Source organism: Lissotriton vulgaris, chromosome 5 (assembly GCF_964263255.1).
Source record: "Lissotriton vulgaris chromosome 5, aLisVul1.2, whole genome shotgun sequence".
Classification (NCBI taxonomy): Eukaryota; Metazoa; Chordata; class Amphibia; order Caudata; family Salamandridae; genus Lissotriton; species Lissotriton vulgaris.
In genome coordinates this window covers 574,306,269-574,326,866 of record NC_141693.1, presented here as the reverse complement: position 1 = coordinate 574,326,866, position 20,598 = coordinate 574,306,269, and the positions used below count along the sequence as shown (strand labels likewise).

The 20,598-nt window shown below is 43.3% G+C and overlaps 1 protein-coding gene across 3 annotated transcripts in view; it reads right to left on the bottom strand.

Annotated features, from left to right (window-relative positions):
* The window catches only part of GRID1 (glutamate ionotropic receptor delta type subunit 1), a 2,431,615-nt gene that overhangs the window by 124,751 nt on the left and 2,286,266 nt on the right, over window positions 1–20,598 (bottom strand). For all 3 annotated transcript variants that reach the window (XM_086920133.1, XM_086920134.1, XM_086920135.1), the window contains exon 14: window positions 9,976–10,142. In XM_086920133.1, coding sequence (XP_086776259.1) covers window positions 9,976–10,142 — 167 coding nt within the window. The remainder of the gene's footprint in view (window positions 1–9,975; window positions 10,143–20,598) is intronic.

Genomic DNA, 20,598 nt, shown 5'->3' with positions numbered 1-20,598 from the left:
AGCGGTGCCAAATATCCGAAGGAGCGTCCGCCCATTCGTGCTCGTTTAAATCTCGGAACAACAAATTTCACCAAATGGGTTGATCTAAGATTACGGGCTGGGATGTATTTTTGGACCAACTTACACAGGTACGCTGGTGCTTCTCCGATGTTTATCTTAAACATATAACATAACGCTTTGAACTTGGTTCTGTTGGCCATTTTAAGCCAATGTAAATTGCCTAAATGTTCGGAGACATGCGCCCTTCTTGGTAGATTTAGAAGCATCCTTGCTGTCGCATTTTGGACGACCTGTAATCGTCGTATGCTCTCTATATTGGTACCAAGGAGAAGAATGTTCCCATAATCCAGCCTTGAACCAATCAAGACCTGCACTACAGTTCTTTGTGCGCCTACAGGAAGTTGCCATAGGATTTTCCTTAGCCATTTTAGAATGGCGAAGCAGACTGACGCTGTTTTAGCTACATGATCACGCATCGTCAGTTTGTCATCAATCAGCATTCCGAAATTTCTAGCCGAAGGAACTGATATTGGCGGGGGACCCAGTTCTGTGGGCCAGTGTGTTTGTCCCCAAAGCTCTTTTTGTTGTCCAAAGATTAATAGTTCCGTTTTGTCACCATTTAATTTAATTTTTTTAGAGTGCATCCACTTCGCTATGTAGCCCAGAACGTAGGGAGGAGATGTTGCTGTTTTCAGTAGTTGATAAGGAGAATACTAATTGAGTATCGTCTGCATATGAAAAAATAGTAAGGCCAAATTTTTCTGCAATACTCGCTAGAGGGGTGATGTAAATATTGAATAATAGTGGGCTGAGGATTGACCCTTGTGGGACTCCATAAGGGGAGGTCATAGTATTGGAGATGTTATTTTTGGAGAAGACCTGATAAGATCGCTCTTTTAAAAAATTACTAAGCCAATCCAAAGCTAATCCTCTAACTCCTATTCCCTCCAGTGTTTCAAGTAGCAGTTTATGGGACATGGTGTCAAAGGCGGCACTCAAATCTAAAAGAATGAGTGCCACCGTGCCACCAATATCGAGCTTTTGACGTATCGTTTCCGTCACTCTTAGTAGGATGGATTCGGTTGAATGCCCGACTCTAAAGCTCGACTGTGAGGAGTGAAGAAGGTTGTTGGAGTTAATAAACTCTGCTAACTGTCGGTTAACATGTTTTTCTAAAATTTTAGAAAATATCGGGAATAGCGAAACCGATCTAAAATTGGAGAACATTTCTGGGTCACTATTTGCTTTTTTCAGTAGTGGTACTACCATAGCATGCTTCCATTCGGTAGGTACTACAGCTTCTCTTATTGATGTGTTCAACAATGTTCTAATGACATTAAGGGTGTCAGGGTCAAGCTGTTTGAAAATTTCCTCTGGCATAGGGTCTTTGGGGGATTCTGACTTAATGCTGTTAAGAGTTTCTAAAAAAGTGATTTGATCAAAAGGCTGCCAGGCTGTCAGAGTTTTCCCCGGATTATCTGCCGGCTCGTCGAGCTCACTTGACCTTGGGTCTACTAATGTGGTTAAATTGTGTGTATCTTCAACACCAAGGGCAGAGTAGATATTGCTACTTTCTCATTAAAATACATCGCAAGGCCGTTACATTGTGTTAAGGACAGCGTTGGGGGTTCTGGGTGCGTTGTAGCTCCCGCTAAGTCTTTTAACACTTTAAATAGTGTTCTGGAGTCATTTTGTGATTCTAAAATGGTGTTTTTAATAAACTCTCCTTTTTGTTATTTTGCATAGCAGATGGTAGGCCTTCAGAGCTTGCTTGTAAGTATTTTTCATGGCCGTATCATAATTCTTCCTCCATTGTCTTTCCAGCTTTTTACATTTGCTCTTTTCTGTTTTTAGCTTTTCGGAGAGCCAAGGTACTGGAGGTCTGTAAGATATACTCTTTTTCATTTTAAGCGGATTAACTGTCTCGCCCGCTTTTGTTAACCAATTAATGATTTTATCTTGATCACCAGTGTTGAGATCATCTAATTTAATATTAGGTCTCAAGTTAATTAGCTGGACATTCAGCTCCTCTATATTAGGATTTTTCCAATTCCTAAAATAAGCGTTCTCAGGCTTATCTAAAACTATGGTTTTGGGTACTCTGATTTCAAATTCAGTGAGATAATGGTCAGACCATAGTAAGGGGAGTGCCGGGTTACATATAAGGTTATCAAAATTGGCAAAGATTGGGTCTAGTTGGTGGCCTGCTGTGTGGGTGGGACCTATATTACAAAGATGTACATTAAGGGACTCTAGATCAGCTAAAAGGTTGACCACCGTAGCACATTTATGGTCATCAAAGTGCAAATTAAAATATCCTAAAATTGAGAAAATGGATGCTTCTAACAGAAAAGGGGTGATAAACTCCGGAAGAGTTGCTGCCCATTCTCCTGCTGCCCCAGGAGGGCGATAGATGAGCATTACAGTGAAAGTAATTTGTGGTGTGAGAGAAATTTTAAAAAGGCCTGCTTCACAGATGATCATCGTTAGATCTTCCCATTTGCAAGAAATTTTATTTTTATTGAAAATAATTCCAATACCTCCCCCGGTTTGACTCATCCTATCTTTTCTAACAAGGGTGTAGTTAGGTGGTAAAGCTATAGCGATGTCCGGGCCCGAACTGGCATTAAGCCATGTTTCAGTCCTAAACATAGCGTCAGGCTGAAGATCCATTAGTACATTAAAAATATCCTCCTTGTGTTTCGGAAGAGATCTGCAGTTTGTGCTAATGAATGTAAAGTGTCTGGGTACATCGCTGTTAGAATTAGCATTATTTTCCTTTTGGATCCACCCGTTCTCCCCGGTTATTCCTCTCATTCCATGGGAGAAGGCGAAGGCGCATTCATGGCATTGGGGCCTGTGATCCTCCGGGTTCAGAGTATCGCAGTGTTGGTGACTTTTGGGTCTTAGATTATACAGTTCCCTTTGAGAATAGGTTAACGGTTTTATAATTTGGGCAGGAGTGGTGGCCCCTGGTCCCGGGCGGTCGCGGACGGGCGCAGACGGGCTTGCCTTTGACACGCCGCCGGCGCGCTTGCTGCGCGCGTCCGCTGCGCGTTGAACACATCGTCTGTTTATTTGTTGTTCAGAATAGTGTTCCCGCCCCCCACCTCTACCCCGGAAGAATGTCGCTGCCCCACCTTCACTCCCGGCGGGCAGGACTGCGGTTAACGGGAGGATCTGGGCTAGGCAGTAAGCAATTTTTAAAACACAAAATCGTTTTAAAATTAGTGCATTTAAAATCAAATATCATTTAAAATAAGGTAGAACGACCAATGTGCAAATAGCGCAATTAGCAATATCTCACTCACACCGCTAGTGCTCGGCACCTGGTACAAGAACAATCCCAGATGAAATGTGAACAGTGACCACTTGACGAGCCATCTTCAATTGCACCAGCATTCTACGCAGGAGTGTTGGTACAGGGGTGGAGGGATGATATAGTACCCTAAATTGGCCTGGGGTGCTTATTTCCTGGAACTTTCCACTACCATTTAACAACTCCAGCACAAGGGAGAGAAAGGGAATTGTATGCTGGACCTGGACTGTGACAGTGACAACACCATGGAAAGCTGGGGGTAAAGCCCCCCGATGCTCTAATGGGCAAGGAATCTGCCCACAACTTACCACAAGACCAGTAGGTCTATCCAGGTCCAGTGAGGCAGGTTGCCTTACACCCCATAAGGACCAACTGGGGAAAGGTCTGGACTGTGTCCCGCAGAAGAAATAAAGGGACACCAGTGACCAAAAGTGTGAGGAAAGCTGGTGCAGACAGCAATTGGCACCAGTTCCATGCAATCTACACCGCTTTAAGTGCTAAGAGGGTAGCTGCAGGGGCTCCAGATGACTAGGGCTCACCACCATGAGAAAAATGAGCCCAAGATGGTTCAAATCATTAGGGCCCAGTACATCCAGCCCCAAGGGATTTGACCTCTGCCCCCCAAGATACAGAGCACATGGGGCTCGGCCACAACTTCAGAGAGAACTCCTAAATTTGAGAGAAGTGGGTACCATGGACCCCCTCCCCCCAGTGCTCTACTTTAGAAGAGGACCCACTTTCTCCAGGGGCGTACATAAGAAAGGTAGCTAATAAAGTAGAAACTAATATTTTGTAACTATATTGTCATTTTTTACCTTCACGTAACTGCATATAAATAAAATACGCACACACATTAATTGAAACGTAAACACAAGTTAAACTAATCTGAGAAAAATGTACTCTTTTACGTTACAAAACCTCATTTAACTAATGCAATTACTATACATATGTCTTTGTGTGACCAGAGAGTCGCAGAATCTAAACATGGTTGGCGCAGTTGGGAATCATGACTTGTGTATTTATAGTGCTACGAGGTCGCAACCTCTGGTAAAAAGCTCTGTGCATATATTTTAGTAATAGTAATCACACTGTACTTAGACACTTTTTTGTGTCCATTAAAGGAACATACTCCAGAACTCAAATAATAACACCCTTGTATTACCGCTGAAGAATAATACATCTGTCACACTGGAGGCCCAAAGTGACTCAATGAGTTAAAGCATATACTAAATCCCAAGCAGCCTTTATGTTTGGTACATAACCAAGGAAAAATATATGAAGGGTCAACTAAACCCAGGGGCACTGAAATTATGCAGGAGGGGAGGACCAAATCATGTATCCTTACTGACTAAATTACGCGACAAGAAAATGCAAATTATGGAGCACATTGTGGCACGTTTTGTGATTACATGACTTTAATGTTTTGCCATTTTTGCATTTGTTAACACTGTCTAGGCATAGATTTGACCTACTTAATACCATTTGATCACCCAAATATAGCAACAAGCAACAGAAACATGACCTGTTTACCTTGGCGAAAGGCCTTTTACTGTGTGGCTAGATATCTCACTGTGTTTTCTGTAACTGTTGATCCTTTTAAGCAAGAGGCAATTTTTTTGCTAAAATCCACAGTTTATGCAGCAAATATGGCGAATCCATATTAATAGAAAAATACAGTGCCACAAAATCACCTATTTCAAAGGTCCGTGACTAAACCCCAATTATGGCTGTTTTTCTATCTTTCCTTGCTTGCACAGGAGGCCAGTGCAAATTTATTGTGCCAGTGTTTCATTAGGCCTGAAAGCAAGGGCCCATGGGAGGTGAAAATTGAAGACGAGGAGACTTCTTTCTTTGGGAATAAGAAAGATGATATTGAATGGGATGGGGCAAGATGAGAGTCCGTGTTTTTAACAAAGGGCAGAGGAAAGAGCCCACTTAGTAAGGCAGTAGCTCTCACTAGTGAAGCAGGTGTAGCAGCTGTAGAATCCATGGGACAGAGGGACCCACTAGATCACAATTATGACTGGCCTTCTCTAAAAAACGGTATGGGGTAACTTTCCTTGTTAGCATTACAGCGGAGTTCACCTAGGATGCAAAAAGGTGTTCTAGGTCATAACCACCTTACCAATGATTCGCATAAGGCTTGGTGGTGCGATGGTAGAGGAAACCTTTCCGCCCAGCCTCCAAATCTCTTGACTCTTCGCTCTCCGCCCACTGCACTACAAGTCTGTTGCCCCAGCAATCATGTGGTACATTAGCTCACTCTTAGCGGAGCTCTGGTCTGCTGGTGTTCTGCTGCTCCAGAGGGACATTCTGTTCTCACTCCAGCAAGGTGATGAAGGCCTTGTCCAGACTCACCTTTGTCACAGTGGCTCTATGTGAGTCCCATATCCCTGGCATGCCACTGTTTATTTGCATTTAAATCTTTGTCCCATGCAGCTCCTGGGTCTTGGGCTCTGCGTCGTTGTGGGCTCAAACTCACAGAGCCACTACTCCTCTTCCGATCTCATGGTCCCGCTCTCCCTGTCGCCCTGGCTGGCTCAGACACATGTCACTGCTTTGGCTTGTGGACTCTGGTGCTGCTGAGGATTAGAGTCAAGTCTCATCTCCAATCCACCTGCCATCTTGCTCTGGTCCTCATCTCACTCGAGGACAGTGTGCCACTTGGTCTCCTGCATCTCTGAGCTGGGTTCCATCCATACCTCAGCTCTCCATCGGACCTGTGGAGGAGAGCCTAGTAAAACTTGATGGGCTGCTTGAATACTGACTCATTTGTAGATTGGTCAGTCTTGGCTGTTGTGCGTGGGAAGAGGTTTATGTTTGAAGTAACTCTCTTCATGGGTTTCTCAGTCATTGAAGGTAGCGTCAATATGGCTTGCAGTGAGATTGTTTTGCTTGCTATATAATAGCTGAAGACACCCTGCTATGGATGAGGGGTGTGGGAAGTGATGTAAGTTAACATATTTTCATCTGCCTAAATGATACATTCCAGTGAATGAGAGGGAGCAAGCAAACACAACTAAGATTCTACACTTGAGAATGTGGGCTTATTGGCCTCATCCTCAATCCCCCTTTCCCGGTCAGACCTGTTGGGTTCCTGGAGTGGTAACTTTGGGACATCTGGAAATCTAATTTAATTAAAAGCTCTAAATGTAGTCTCAGATTACATCAGAATGGAGGAATTTGTAATCTTCAGATGGAATTGGAAAACATACCCTATCAATTCTATCGATATCTGTGAAATCGACCCTGATGAGAAAATACTGGATTACATATCGTTTACACTGTGCCCTTCACCTATCTGTGCATAGGCTACTGAAAGTGAAAAATAGAGTGGTTCAGAATGCTTATGTTGCACATCATGATGCACCGCGTGTCACTACAATATATTTTAACATAGCACCACATTTGCTCGAGGTCCTCCTATGTTGCAGCAATTTAATAGTGGTCATTCATATGGAGCTATTCTTATGTGCAATTTTCATGCAGAAGCCTGGCCTCAGCGTTGGCATGTCTTGCTTTGGGCTTTATGATTTCTGCATCTCGAGGCAGAGAAGTGTTCGAGCAATTGTGTTTTTAATCTGCAGGCAGAGTATTGTGATGTAGAAGAAAGGCACACAGGTGGCCCCAGAAGTTAGGCATTCTAGCTTGCAGTGCCCCATTATAAGCCTCTTTTCAGGACTTCCTGTGTACATAAAAGTTGCTTGGAACATTGGTTCGACTCAAAGTTGTCCCAATATTTCAGTAGTCTCTGTAAGTCGATTTTTCAGTCTCCTCAAAAAATGAGTGTATATGTGCATGCATGTGTTTTGTGTGTGATTTCAATATCTTTCTGGCGCTCCCCAGCTAATCTAAATCAGTGTCTCAAGTGCCGCCTTTTTGTTATTAACTTTGTGATTAAAACAGTTTCTTTGGTTATGTTGTATGATGCTTCGGAGACCTGGTCAACAAATAAAAGGTTTGCACCGGTGACACAATTATAGCGTAAAGGTTCCTTCAACAGGTGCATTAAACCATTGAGCTGGTTTATAGTTGATTGCAGCACAATAGCTAAGTGTAAACTGCTTAATTTTGCGGATGGGGAATCTGCAGACTGGGGACTCCTTATCAATGGATGTCTCCTTCAAGGAGTTTCTTAAAAAAGATAGCTGTGACACAAAAACTTGCCGCTAAAATTTACTTCAGGTTCAGATAAAAACACCTATAACAAAACTGTATGTCATTAGAAATGAAATAAAAAGAGGACAGTTAGCCAGATGCATCAACAGATGGAATTGCAATTCCTAAATAGCGATTTTTAAGGAATCGCTATTTAGGAATCGCAAAAGCCAATGCATGTAGGAATCGCAAAAAAAATTGAGATTCCTACACATTCCTTAATTGCGACTCGCACATTGCGAATCGCAATTAAGGAATACCTCCCCATTCATTCCTATGGGCCTAGAGGCCCATAGGAATGAATGAGAAGACATTCTCAATTTGCGATTCTCAATTAGAGAATCGCAAATTGAGTATGCAATTTCAAGGGTCCCAGGGTGTCAAAAGGACACCCTGTTGCACCCCTGAAATTGATCTGTGCACATCTGTTGTGCACACACATGCCCTAAGGGCATGTGTGTGCGCAACATGAAACTTTGAAAAATGCACATAAGTGCATTTTTCAAAGTTTTTGCAAATTACCATGAAGTGTAACTTCATAGTAATTTGCTACTCCTATTAGCGAAATCGCAAAATTTTGGACTTTGATGCATTGCATTTAAGGAATCTCAATTTGGGATTCCTTAACTGCAATCTCAAATTAAGGAATCTCAATTTAGAGATTCCCTAAATTGCGATTTTTGCATTTGGGATGATGCATCCCAAATGCAAAAATACCGGTCGCAAAGGGGCAGATTCTGAGAATCTGCCCGTTTGCAAACGGTTTTTAGGTTGATGCATCTGGCCTTTGATTGCAAGTAAATCAGAAATTCGGACAATCACTTCACTATGCTTATGCTTTTAGTAAACTAGATTGTTTTGTAACTCCTCCGTGCTTTTGAGAGATGGCTTAACTGTGGCTGTTTGTTTGCACCACACTGTCTGTGGGGATATTTTTCACTGCTGCTGTCAATGTCGTAACTGTTTGCCAACGTGAGAAAAATGGAGACTCCTGCAGCACAAATTCTATCTTTGCTATCATAGTAAAGCTAGCTCTGAGTAAAAGTGTAGTCAAAACTGTTTTTTTGGAGTTGAGATTAAAACAACTGCTGAAGCAATTGAAAACTGAAAGCAATCAGAAGAAGATTTGATTGTATTTTAACATACAGTCTTATTTTGGGGTTTGTGGGTATCTCCCTAGCCCACCAATGGGGAGGGGGGGAATGGGGTTTGGAAGTCATGTCAATGTCAGCTGACCATACACTAAAACGTGTGCATCGGTGGTTGCAGCTCACAAAGTCATTTCCATGGAGCACTACAGAGAGTGAGATTCAATTTGGAAAGCTCCCGCCACAGCAGAAGTCAAAACCAGGGTTCAAACTCTGGTCTGCCCGCTCTATTTGGAGTTGAGCAAACAGCCCTGTTCCTGTCCCCCTGGTTGGTGATCATCCAGAATTTTTAGAGCTCTCTGCCTGACTGATGGGAATGTCTGTGCCTTCAAAGGAGCCACCTTCACAGCACATTCATTGAAGGCACTTTAACCCTGCTGATTGGCCGACTAGTCAGGAAAATGTGTTTGTTTTTTAAACCAACTCCCAAAGTGGGAATTTGTTTATCAAAAACTAAAACTGAATCCCTCTTTGAGGTTTATCATACTGTAAAGGGGTCATCATGTTTGTTTTATTTCCAGTTTTAGACTGCCAGGATTTCTCTGGTAATCTTGAAGAAGAACAAATGATGCAAAAATAACAATTGATGGACGGAATGTTGCACAATGGCAGAACATACACCCCAAGTCACAGATCTGGGTTTAATCCATCGTTATTTTGCTCACCAGACCACCCCAGTTCTGACACGGCCATATGCAAATCAGTCTTGACCCTGTGCCTCATGGGAACACTCCAGCCCGAACTGCCAAGCCATGTCTTCCCTGGCCCGGAATCAAGCATCCTAGGACCGGTTTCTGGCAATCAGCCGTCTTCAGTCAGGATAGCTTGACTCCAGTGGCCAAGAAGAACAAATTATGTCAGAACATCTGACCTCAGTAGCACAGATGGTCTGACGTCCATTGACTGATGGCCCACTATCCGTCAGGACTTCAATGAACAGTTCCACCAGCAGAGGGAGTAGAGGTTCCAAGACAGAAACATGGTGGTTTGCTCAAATGAAAATTGAGCCGGCTGCCCAGGAGTTTGGACCTCTGGTTTTTGACTACTGCTGTGTAGTGAGCCTTCCAAATGGATTCTCGCTCCCTGCAACTCTCCATGAAAATTGCTTTGTGAGCTGCTACCACCAATGCACGTCACTTCCACAGATCCTGGGGGCAGATTTACAAGCCCCTTGCGCCGCTTTTGCGTCACGTTTCCCATGTTAAAAGTGACGCAAAAGAGGTGCAAGGGGCTTGTAAATCTGCCCCCTGGTGTTTCTTCACAACAAACCAACAGCAGATGCGTTCCTTTCTGTCACAGTCTCCAATAAACGAAAGAATGCTAGCAGGACAACAGATACATCGCTATTACCTCTGTGAAAAGATGTCCCTGTAGGGGCTGCCATGCTGGAGGGCAATGCCATATCCTTTACTGCTTATACTGTTTCCAATGACAGTCACCGAGCAGTCATCATCTGTCAGAGCAGCGTATTCCACTACAGTCACGTCCCACAGAAAAGCATAATGTCCTCTTTTTGCCTGTAGAGAGAGCACACATGATTAGTTCGTCCCTTTCAGGCTTGACACATGGCATTTTGAATACAAAGAGAAAAGAAAAGTAACCAACAGTGAAGAAAGCGAGGAGAGCGCGCCACTGCGCTAGAACAGTTCGAGAAGTGAAGTATATATACTTAATTTAACCCCGTCATTCTGTGAATTCAGTGCATTACATTTCGAATGGATTTGTTTCTGACTGAGACATTGAGCTAGCTTCCATACAGATTTCATAAACTCTTACATTCCTTGGCTCATAAGATTCTGACAGTAGTTGTTGAAATTAGATCGAAGAGAGTAACAAACCTGGAGCACAGAGTGCCTGTAAATGAGTGAAACTACACAGTTCCTTTGTATTTGTATTGAGAGAACAGTTTGTATACTTTTGCATGCATCATTTATTCGTAATTCTTCAAAGGCAATAGTTTTGTTCTTTCCTAGCTCAGAAAAAAAAATGGTAATAAAGAATTGGACATGAGCTTTTCGGGATGTCAGGCCAATCTGAGTGGTGTGTATATGATTGAACTCTATAGTTAAGAGACTAAAAAGCCATTGCTACCTCAGAAAAGACCGAAGATTACTCACGTGAAATGTAAGAAAAAGCCCTTTTCGCTTGTTATTCGAGAGTGAAGGGTTATAGAGAAAGCACTGTCTTTGTGTGGGTATCTATTTTTACCGAGGGGAAAATAATGCGTCTTTGCACAAAAGGGCTGCCATTTCTTTGTTCGTCGTTACACAACATGACAATAATGCATGAAAAAAGCATTCTTCACTGTGGGAAATTGGTATAAAAAAACGTTCCCAGAAGTGCTCATTGAAACCAGGAGTGTTGCGCTTTTCTAAGCATACCTCTGGAAACGTTTGTGGATTCCTGAAAGCACCCATTTGAGGATTTCGAGCTGCATGCTGATTTTCCATAGTGCCCTTGAGAATTTGGCCCACACAACTGACAGAGCTGCACTTCTAACATGTGTGTTCACAATTTTAAGCGAGGAGGTTTACAAAAATATAACTTCATGAACCTCCCACCTAGTGGCTGAAATTTCCCATCAACAATAGTGTTGGCAGGAGATTTTACCCCCAAAATATTTTATTCTAGAACTCTCACAGTTATTTTTTTTTTAATTTACCAGTCGCCTTGATTTTAATCAAATCTTCAGGTTAGTTAAATTCATCTCCTGTAATTCTAGCATGAGCACTATTCTACCAGCGGGTCGAAGGCGCTGAGTGGGAATGATTCCATCGAAAATATAAACACACGATTTAACCATATAAAAAGTTATTAAATAATTTAGATTTTCAGACACACATTCTCAAATACCAGATGGCGACTTTTATAGTTTTTTTTAAAAACAATCAAAAAGCCTGGAAATTATTTGAAGAAAAATGCCACCGTTTGGTGTAAGAACTTCCATCGAATAAGTTGGCCGTGCTTAATGCAGATGCAGTCTTTTTTTCCAGTTTTTATTCTGAACTTAGCTCCACCCTCAACATTTCTTTTTTGTTATTTTTCGAACTGCTCTCCGAGAGTCATCGTCTGACATGAAACACGCCTAGAGGAGTACATAACTGTTGGAAGTAGGATGAATTAAAATCGATAATTATTATACACCTGCTCCTTGTCTCTGAAATTTTACATATACATTGAAATTTGGGCAAGTATCTGGGCACTGAGTGTAGTAAGCACCGAAATACGAGAATTTAGCTACAAATGTGCAAAATATTTTCGATAAAAAATCTCATAGGAGCCCAAGAAATGTATAGAATCTGGGGGCATATTATCAAGCCTGGGCGATAAAATTATCGCCGCTTTATCGGCAGGAAACTGCCGATAAAGCGGCGATAATTTTATCGCCCATGCTTGATAATATGCCCCATAATTATTTTCCTAGCTAGCCTATTTTTATCTGTGGTATAAATGCAAGGGTCTGATCTTGAAAGAAAAGTTCTTCCACGACTGTCTTGCAGTTATGAAAATGCACTTGCAAAACTGTAGCTTAAGAAGTTCAGAAGCTGAGCAAAAAGCCAAATAGTATGCATGAAAATCATGAAAACTCAACAAAAACAGGGATTAAAGGATACTATCATGATAACACAGGAGAAACCTCACGACTAGCAAGCATATTAACCAGGGCGCCATGAACCTTTAACAGCTTAGGTGCCGGTGGGCGACACAAGGATGTTGTGTTAAAATACATTGATATTAAATTGGTGTTTTTTTTCTAAATTGACTATAATTGGAGACACTGGTCTCAAAACAGACGCTCATAATTACCAATCATGGAGCTGTGGGGGGAAAGAGAGCACTGGAGGTATAGAGGAACACAAGAAAAGAAAGAGGTCAAGGAATGAAGGTCGAAGAGAAAAACTGGGTCATTTATGGATGAAAAGAAGGATGTGTGGATAGATGAATGAAGAGAATATGGAATGGTGGAGATAAGTATGAATGCATGGATGGAGAGAAAAACTGGAAACTGAATGAAGAGGAAGACGAAGCAAAGGATAGGTAGATAAAGAGAAAGCTGAGGCAAGAATGGATTAAGTGAAGGAGGAATAGATGGCTGTGGGAAGGAAGGAAGGAAGGGTGGTTGAATGGATGAGATAAGCATGGATGTACGGTTAAAAAAGGCTAGGAAGGAAGGACGGATGGGGAAAGCAAGGATGGGTGCACAGACAGGCAGATGAAAAAGAAGGAAATATGGAGAGAAGGAAGGATGCTTAAACGGATAAGGAAAGAAGGAATGATGGATGGAGATAAGGAAGGGAGAAAAGAAAGAAAGAATGAATGACTACAGATGGCAGGATAAGAAATAAAAGTTGCAGAGAAAAAAAGGAGTGATACTTGGATGGAGAGATGGAAAAAAGAAGGGACTGATGCTTGAACGGATAGATGAAAAGGAGCCTTTCCGTGTGCAACAGTGCCACTTCCTAACTGCCTGTACAAAATAAAGTTTTTAGCACATTTCTTTCAAAAAAATGTTTTGAATGAATATTGGGTCAGAATGTTTTCAAAGCGTTCTTTTGGAGTGACTCTTTCAACATCCCTCGGACGAGCAGTCACAGCAGGAGCCCCTTGGTAATGTGATTATTTCATGGCTATCCCTACAGAACTACCTGGGAAATGGCTACTTTTTGGTAAAATTCATGAAGAACTGAAGAGTAAAATGCCCTATTGGGTCAAAATGTTTTCCAAATTGACTTGCGGGTGAGCAGTGGCCCTGAACGAAGGCCAGCCTCGCTCCCTCGCTCATATCCATTTAGAATACAGTTTGAAGTTGTGGGTATTTTATTTTCTGGCGATTCTCCTGCTTAACACACCGCAATCTGCATGGGTTTTAGTCACACCACCTCGGCTGGTGTGCCTGGTGTGCCTGGTGCTTGAAGATTCAACAATTAAAGAAAAGACTAAAAACATTGAGGACTGTCGGATTTACTTTGTAGACCCTCATGATCACTTCTATCCGAACGAAAGGCAGTAAATTATTTACAAAGGACATAAAATCCAATAAGCAGGAGCACTCAGATGGAATCTGTGTATCAAAAGTAATGGAAAACCTGACTGCCATGTATCTCTCCACTGGCCCAATAGGAAATCTTGTGTAAATCGATCTCATTTTAGGCTCATGGTGGCCCTGGGCAGGGAGCGTAGGTAGCGGCCCCGGAAAAGGGGGTCTGGGCGGGGCGTAGCCCCCGGAGCTCAGGAGGTAGGGGGGGTCAGGGTGTTTGAAAGTGGAACAGAGCCGGAGGCCGCCAAATCCCTGCCAAGGGCCACCACGCAAATATGTATCCATCCTCAGAGGATTATTATATTAAGGATATATATTGGTGAGGAGGCCCCTGGGGTTTGGTGGCCCTGTGCAGATGCACAGCTTGCACATGTCTACGGCCGTCCCTGCATTCACTTTCCAGCACATGCTAGGCCCACGTAACCAATGATTGCTGGTCCTATTGGGAGGCACATTGCCCAATCGCAGAAGTTGTCAGTCACCTAATAATGTTTCCAGCCAACGCACACTTCTTTACAAAATATACAAGAAACAAGATTAAGATAGTTTAACAAATTAAATGAAAATATACCTGGTGCTTTTGCAGAGGGCACAGAAGGGCACACAGTACACTAAATAGAACCAAGAACAGGAGAGGCATGTACAGTGTTCTCGGAGACGAATCACAAACTTGAACATTAGTGCAAGAGCGAAGCAACTTAAAAATGAGATGGGGAGGAGTTTCCTTGGATGGTGCATGGGTTTCGCCATGCACCATGCATGGTTTTTGATGCATTCCCAGACTTACCAGAAGCGGCAAACCTGGAAATGCTCCAAAAACCTACGTATCGGCAGGTGAAGCATAACGAGAAGAAATATTTTTATTTCTCTTCGTTTTTTCCTCTTTCTATGTGTAAGTCCCGGGGAATTGTTTTTTGTACAGGAAGGTAATCCTCCCTACAATGCAGGCACGTGCAAGGGTGCCAGCGTTGGCACTAGGCTGCCAAAAGGGGGTTTGCGCAGGGGAAAAGGTAGGAATGCACCATTATTGAATGAAATATGGTGCATTTCTGCTCTGTTCCTGTCACGCAGTGCAGCGCAGCAAGCACTGCGCTGCAGTGAGCGACTTGTCCCTGAATATGGCCCTAAGTACCAAATCAGTCATACATATTTACAAGCATCATTGTCAACATCGCAACAATCCCTATGCAACCTGCTCTATGCAATATAACTAGAACTCTGGGTTTTATGGTATTTTAGCATATTTATTGCCATTTATATTTATCCATATTCATTTTAGACTCATTTTATTGCGATTTATCCATGGTAATTAGAGCTTTGTGAAACATAAAGCAAATAGAATGTTTCTATGCTGTTTTAGTTTTTTTTTTTAATTATAAATTTACACACAATGGAATGCCTGATGGACTTTAATGCTATACTACCCCAGTGCTTAATTGTAAAAGAATAAGCACCAGCACCCAAAGCTGTGCTCCTAAGCCTGCTACATTGCGAGAAATGGTAGTGCTAAATCCCCTTCACAGTGGCGGTTCCTCCAACGGGACGGAGGAACATAACCCCCCGCTGCGAGCGCAACAGTAAACCAACAATTAATAAATGGCCTCTTTACCATTTTATGCTGTGTGTGCCTCCAGCTAATGTGAGAACGGGGACGAGGTGATCCGTGATGCAGCAGGGATGACATGAAAAGTGCAGATTGCACAGGTTGGATTGGCCAGCTGTCTAGCCACGGCCAGCCCGACATGCGCACTCTGCCTGCACCATTACAGCAGATGTGTCAACAGCTGGGGGATGAGACACAAGCCCCAGTCACAAACGGAACGCTTAGTTGGTCCACTCCATCCAGTCCTCCAGCTGCTCTGATGCTGAAAGCAGCTGCAGGATTGGTTAGAATCACGTTGACATGACCTTCGAACAGCAGCCTCGGAGGTAGAACAACCTGCAGGCCATCCTGATCAGTTGGCTTCCAACCGAATTTGGCTGGTTGAAATTCGGGGAATGAAGCTTACATGGTTCAAGGTAAGATGGAAAAATTAAGTGAATTTACTGTGTTGTGTTGTCTGTGTCAATGTATACGTTGTCCGCGTTGTGTTGAGTGGTCTGCATTAATACGTGTGTGTGTGTGTGTGTGCTGTGTTGACTTTGTGAGTTGCGTGTTGTGTTATGCCTGCCAGAATGTGTCTGCTGTGTTCATCTGTGTCAGTGGGTGCATCCAAGGAGTCTGTCTGCTGGCTTGATGTTAAGGAGCTTTCCTTCAAGAGAGACTACTGCACTTAAGTTTAATTCTTGTCTGACGAGTTCTGAGCTGCTCCTGTAAAATGTGACTGCAGGAAGGTTGAGGGTTGCAATTGGTCCTATATTACAGGAACCACATGCAACGGGGGCTGTAAGTGTTGTCAGCAAGCACTATCTTTTAAAAAGAAGAATGCATTTAAGAGAAGTGTGAAAACGTGCCCATTAGCAGTGGCATCCTAACATATGCAACTGAAATACAATCGCATCTAATGAGAGGCTCTGACGTCAATTGGTGCCCTGATCCGACAGCCACGCAGATCATTGCACTGATAAAGAGGGCGCACAGAGTTAGTCAAAAGCACATATCTGAATTTTACCTAAGTTCAGCTAATATCTCTTTAGAGCTGGACTTTGGTACAGCACTAAAGCACTCATCCACGACCAGGTGCTTATTAAACTCCTTAAACCTTTCTATCAGGGCCGGACTGGGAACCACAATCGGCCCAGGCAAAATGCTCGGCCAGCCGCCCGGTCGGGGGGGGGGGGGGGGGGGGGGGGGGGTGTTGGGTGGAGGGGTGTTGGGTGGAGGTGCCGCCGAGCTCTTTGCCAGGGCCGTTTTTCGGCCGATTTTGGTACAGGGCCGATTTGCATGCAAAAACGGCCCTGTAACAGAAACGGCCCCCAGGGACCCAAAACCGCCCCCACCCATTCAGCGCACTGGGGTATTACCCGGTGCCGACTATGGCCAGTCCAGCCCTGCTTTCTATAAACCCACTTATGATTCTGGAAAAACATATGCGTTATTCTACCAGTCCCACTGAACAAAAGAAATGTAAAGTGTCTTGTTTTTAGATTGTGATGACAGCGCCTACTTTTCTGTAGAAATATGAGACCAAAGTGATGCTTTTAAACCAGTGTCCCGTTCTGGGTGTCGATTGAGAAATCCGTTATGTTGACATACCGTGGATACTGTATGTGTCAGGGCACTCTGATGCGATGTGTCTCATGTCTCTGTGCCCCAAGGGTGTCCCAGCACACACTTCGTGAGACCAGATCTGATGTACAGAAATAATTTGAAACAGTATTTAGCCATGTTATAGATGCCCTGTTCCATGCTGTGATTGTCGGACCCCTGTGTGCGTGCGCTGTTTTGGCTGATAAGGAGCTGCAGGCACAGAGATACTTTGATTGGCCAGGATCACACAGTTTGGTAACTCTCGTTCCTATACTGATAATGGTCTCGATTTCGCACCTTTAAATAGAATGGTGGGTTATCAATATTAACTTTTCATCTTAAGCATTTCACTGCTGGGGTGGAAGTGTACACCCCTTGCGAGGGCTGTACTTTTTAACGTTCTGAGAGCATCCTAACATGCGGACTGTATCATGTACGTTAACCCATTGAGGTTTCCAGTGCTTCATCGTGGCTGAATGTGGTGAGAAGCAATATATATAACATTTTGGTTTGAGCTGTTGTCACTTTTCTCCTGATGTACGTTAGCTGTTTACTCTAATTGCATCAGCAGGGTATACAGAGCAATGAGCCCAAACCATTTATGCCTTCACGTATAAAAGGCTCTGCGAAGGATGAACTTTGTCAGAAAATATCAAATACATTTTTTCCTTTTGTGCATGGGATGACCCTGGGTTGAGTTACATCAATTCAAACATTGACATCCATGTGTTGGTTGAAGAACATCATTTTTGTGGTCAGGTCACCAAGCTCCAGTACTGGGCTTTGCGTTTAAAAGTAATTGTTTTCATTGTGCAGTCAGGATATCTTTTATTTTTAATGATGACACATGTTTTGTAAGCCAGAGACTCACATAGGAATAACTATTGTCTGCCTATGCCATCATGCATGATATTATCTGCATTCAAGCCTGTATGACCTCAGTGACCTGCACATGGCCATCAGAGTCATCCTTTCACTCTGGTTCTAGAGGTGACTTGACCTCATGCTTGTGTTGGCTTTACTACTTTTTGTCATTGACAAAGGTTGTCATGACCTTGACCCTTCCGACTCTGCTGGCACATTTGGAACATCATATTTGTGCAATATCCCATGCTGAAGTCCCTTTTATACAAGATAGAGGAGAGGAGTTTAGGTTCTATGAACTCAGAATTTAATAACAATTTTTTAGGGGGGATGGTTTTTAAATTATGTGTTTAAAATGCCACTTTTAGAAAGTATGTACTTTCCTATTTAACCATTCTGTGTGCCTCTGCTGGTTTGTGTATTGATTATCTGGTTTTGGAGTGGCAGAGGGTGGGGATGTGCATTCACTGTAGACAGCCACAGGGGTTGAGGTGTCTCCTGCCTTTCCTCGTGACTCAGAGCGGAGCTAAGTAGGCCTTGGCTGCATTTAGAGAAGTGGGATGAGTTTTCCTTGCACCTGAATAGGGCATGTCATCTTGCAGAATGCTGACTCCACAGACCTGGTATGGACTGGACTCAGAGACCCTGGCCACAAGAGAATAAAGACAAAGGGCCCGATGTAGGTCACCAAATACCGGTCGGTAACAGCCGAATTCGGCCGTTACCGACCGGTATTTGGTGATTGAGATGTAGGGGGCTATATTTGACAGAATCTGTAAATTTGCCGATTAGGTAAATTTACTGATTCTGTAAAATACTGAATCGGTAATTTTACCGATTCGGAAAATTCCTGATGTAGGTAGCACTGTTTCCAGTGCTACAGGCCTTTCAGATTCGGTATTATACCACCCAATCCAATTGGGTGGTAGAATACCGAATCCAGGTGTGCATGCACATGTGTGCATGCACACTGTAGTGATGCATATCTTTGGAATATAGAAGTTAGAATGTAAGAATGTGTTGTACATGATTCCTATGCCATGTGACAGACAGACATGCCCTTAGGGCATGTCTGTGTGCCACATGGCACACATGCCTGTATTTGGGGTGCTAGAGGGTGTCAAAGTGGCACACCTTGCACCCTTGCTGGAATCGGTATTTACCGAATCGGTAAATACCGATTCGGTAATGCCCATTGATTCCTATGGGCGTCAATACCCATTGGAATCAATGGGCGTTACCGAATCGGTATTTACAGAATCGGTAAATACCGAATCTTAACGATTCAGCATTTACCGATTCTGTATTACCTACATCCCCCCCTCTATTTTACCACTTCTTAAATACCGATTCGGTATCATTCGGTATTTAAGAAGTGGTAAAATAAAATTACCCACATCGGGCCCTCAATGTTGTATTAGTAGTGGACCTTAAACCCCAGAACTTTAGATCACTTCTGGCCTCAAGAGGAATATTTTGATAATGAGAAGAGCAGGAGAGCTGTAAGGAGAAGTACTGACCCTTTGCTCTGTGCTTTGTTGGGTTGGGCTGCAGTTGCTGCTTCTGCCAAGGAAAAGGACAAAGAGTGGAATTTTGCCTAGAACTTGCTTGAAGAAGATTCTCCAAGGGCTTGTGTGTACTGGCCTCATATTCTGAAGTCTCAGGGTCACAAAGATTTCACCCCCAGTTTCCCTGAACTCGACTACTGAGAATTCTGACCTGCCAGAAGGTGCCTCTTCCAGTTTTTGGCCTCTGTATTTTGTTCCTGTGGTTAGAAGCCTGAAGAAACCTTGAAGAAACTAGAAAAACAATCTCCAATGCCGTCAGCGATGCTGCCGTGGTGCTGTGACCTGCATCGAGGCCAGGGGCACTGCTTGTGAAGTGCACAACGCACTGCCCTGCTTGCACCGCAGGTCCGACACCCTTCGATGCCTGTAGTTATTGGCCTTTACGACATCAGTGCTCACATGGGCTCCATCACCACCAGCGCCTGCATCCAGTTATCGCAGCACCGATAACCGCGAGGGTGACACCACAAACTTGCCGATTTCACATTACCTCACCAAAACCAACTCCTCACTGCTGACACAACTGACATCCTCTGTCCTGGATTTGACATGTCGTCTCCTCGCTGACATAACCCTTCCCCTCCACTGTGGCAGCCAGAGAGTTGGCCTCGACCTCCTCACCGATGCTGCACCTCCACAATGCCATGCATCATCATAGACTTAGGGCCATTTGTAGGTAAAAACATTTTTGCGATTCTCAAACTGCGATTTTTAGGGAATCGCAATTAGAGAATCGCAAAATGCAATATAGGCAGGATTAGCAAAATTTGTTGCGAATCCTACATATTCCTTATTTGCGAATCGCAAATTGAGATTCGCAAATAAGGAAAACCTTCCCATTCATTCCTATGGGCTAGAAGGCCCATACGAATGAATGGGAAGACAGTCTCAATTTGCGATTCCCAATTAGAGAATCGCAAATTGAGAGTGCAATTTCAAGGTTACAAGGGTGTCAATTGGACATGCTTATTGCACCCCTGAAATAAGCATGTGTGCACATATGATGCACATACATGCTCTAAGGGCATTTTTGTGCGCCACATGGCACTTTGAAAAATGCAAAAAAGTGCATTTTTCAAAGAAATCGCAAATTTGTGATTTCTTAAGCCAAAATCCCACAACTTGGGTGCTTCCTATATTGCATTTAAGGAATCGCAAATTGGGATTCCTAAAATGCATTTGCAAAATAAAGAATCACAAATTTTGTGATTCCTTATTTTGTGAGTGGGTTTTTGTGTGCTACATTGCACACTGTCTAAATTGTGAATTTTTGCGTTTGCAATCGCAATTTGGCTTCCTACATATGGCCCTTA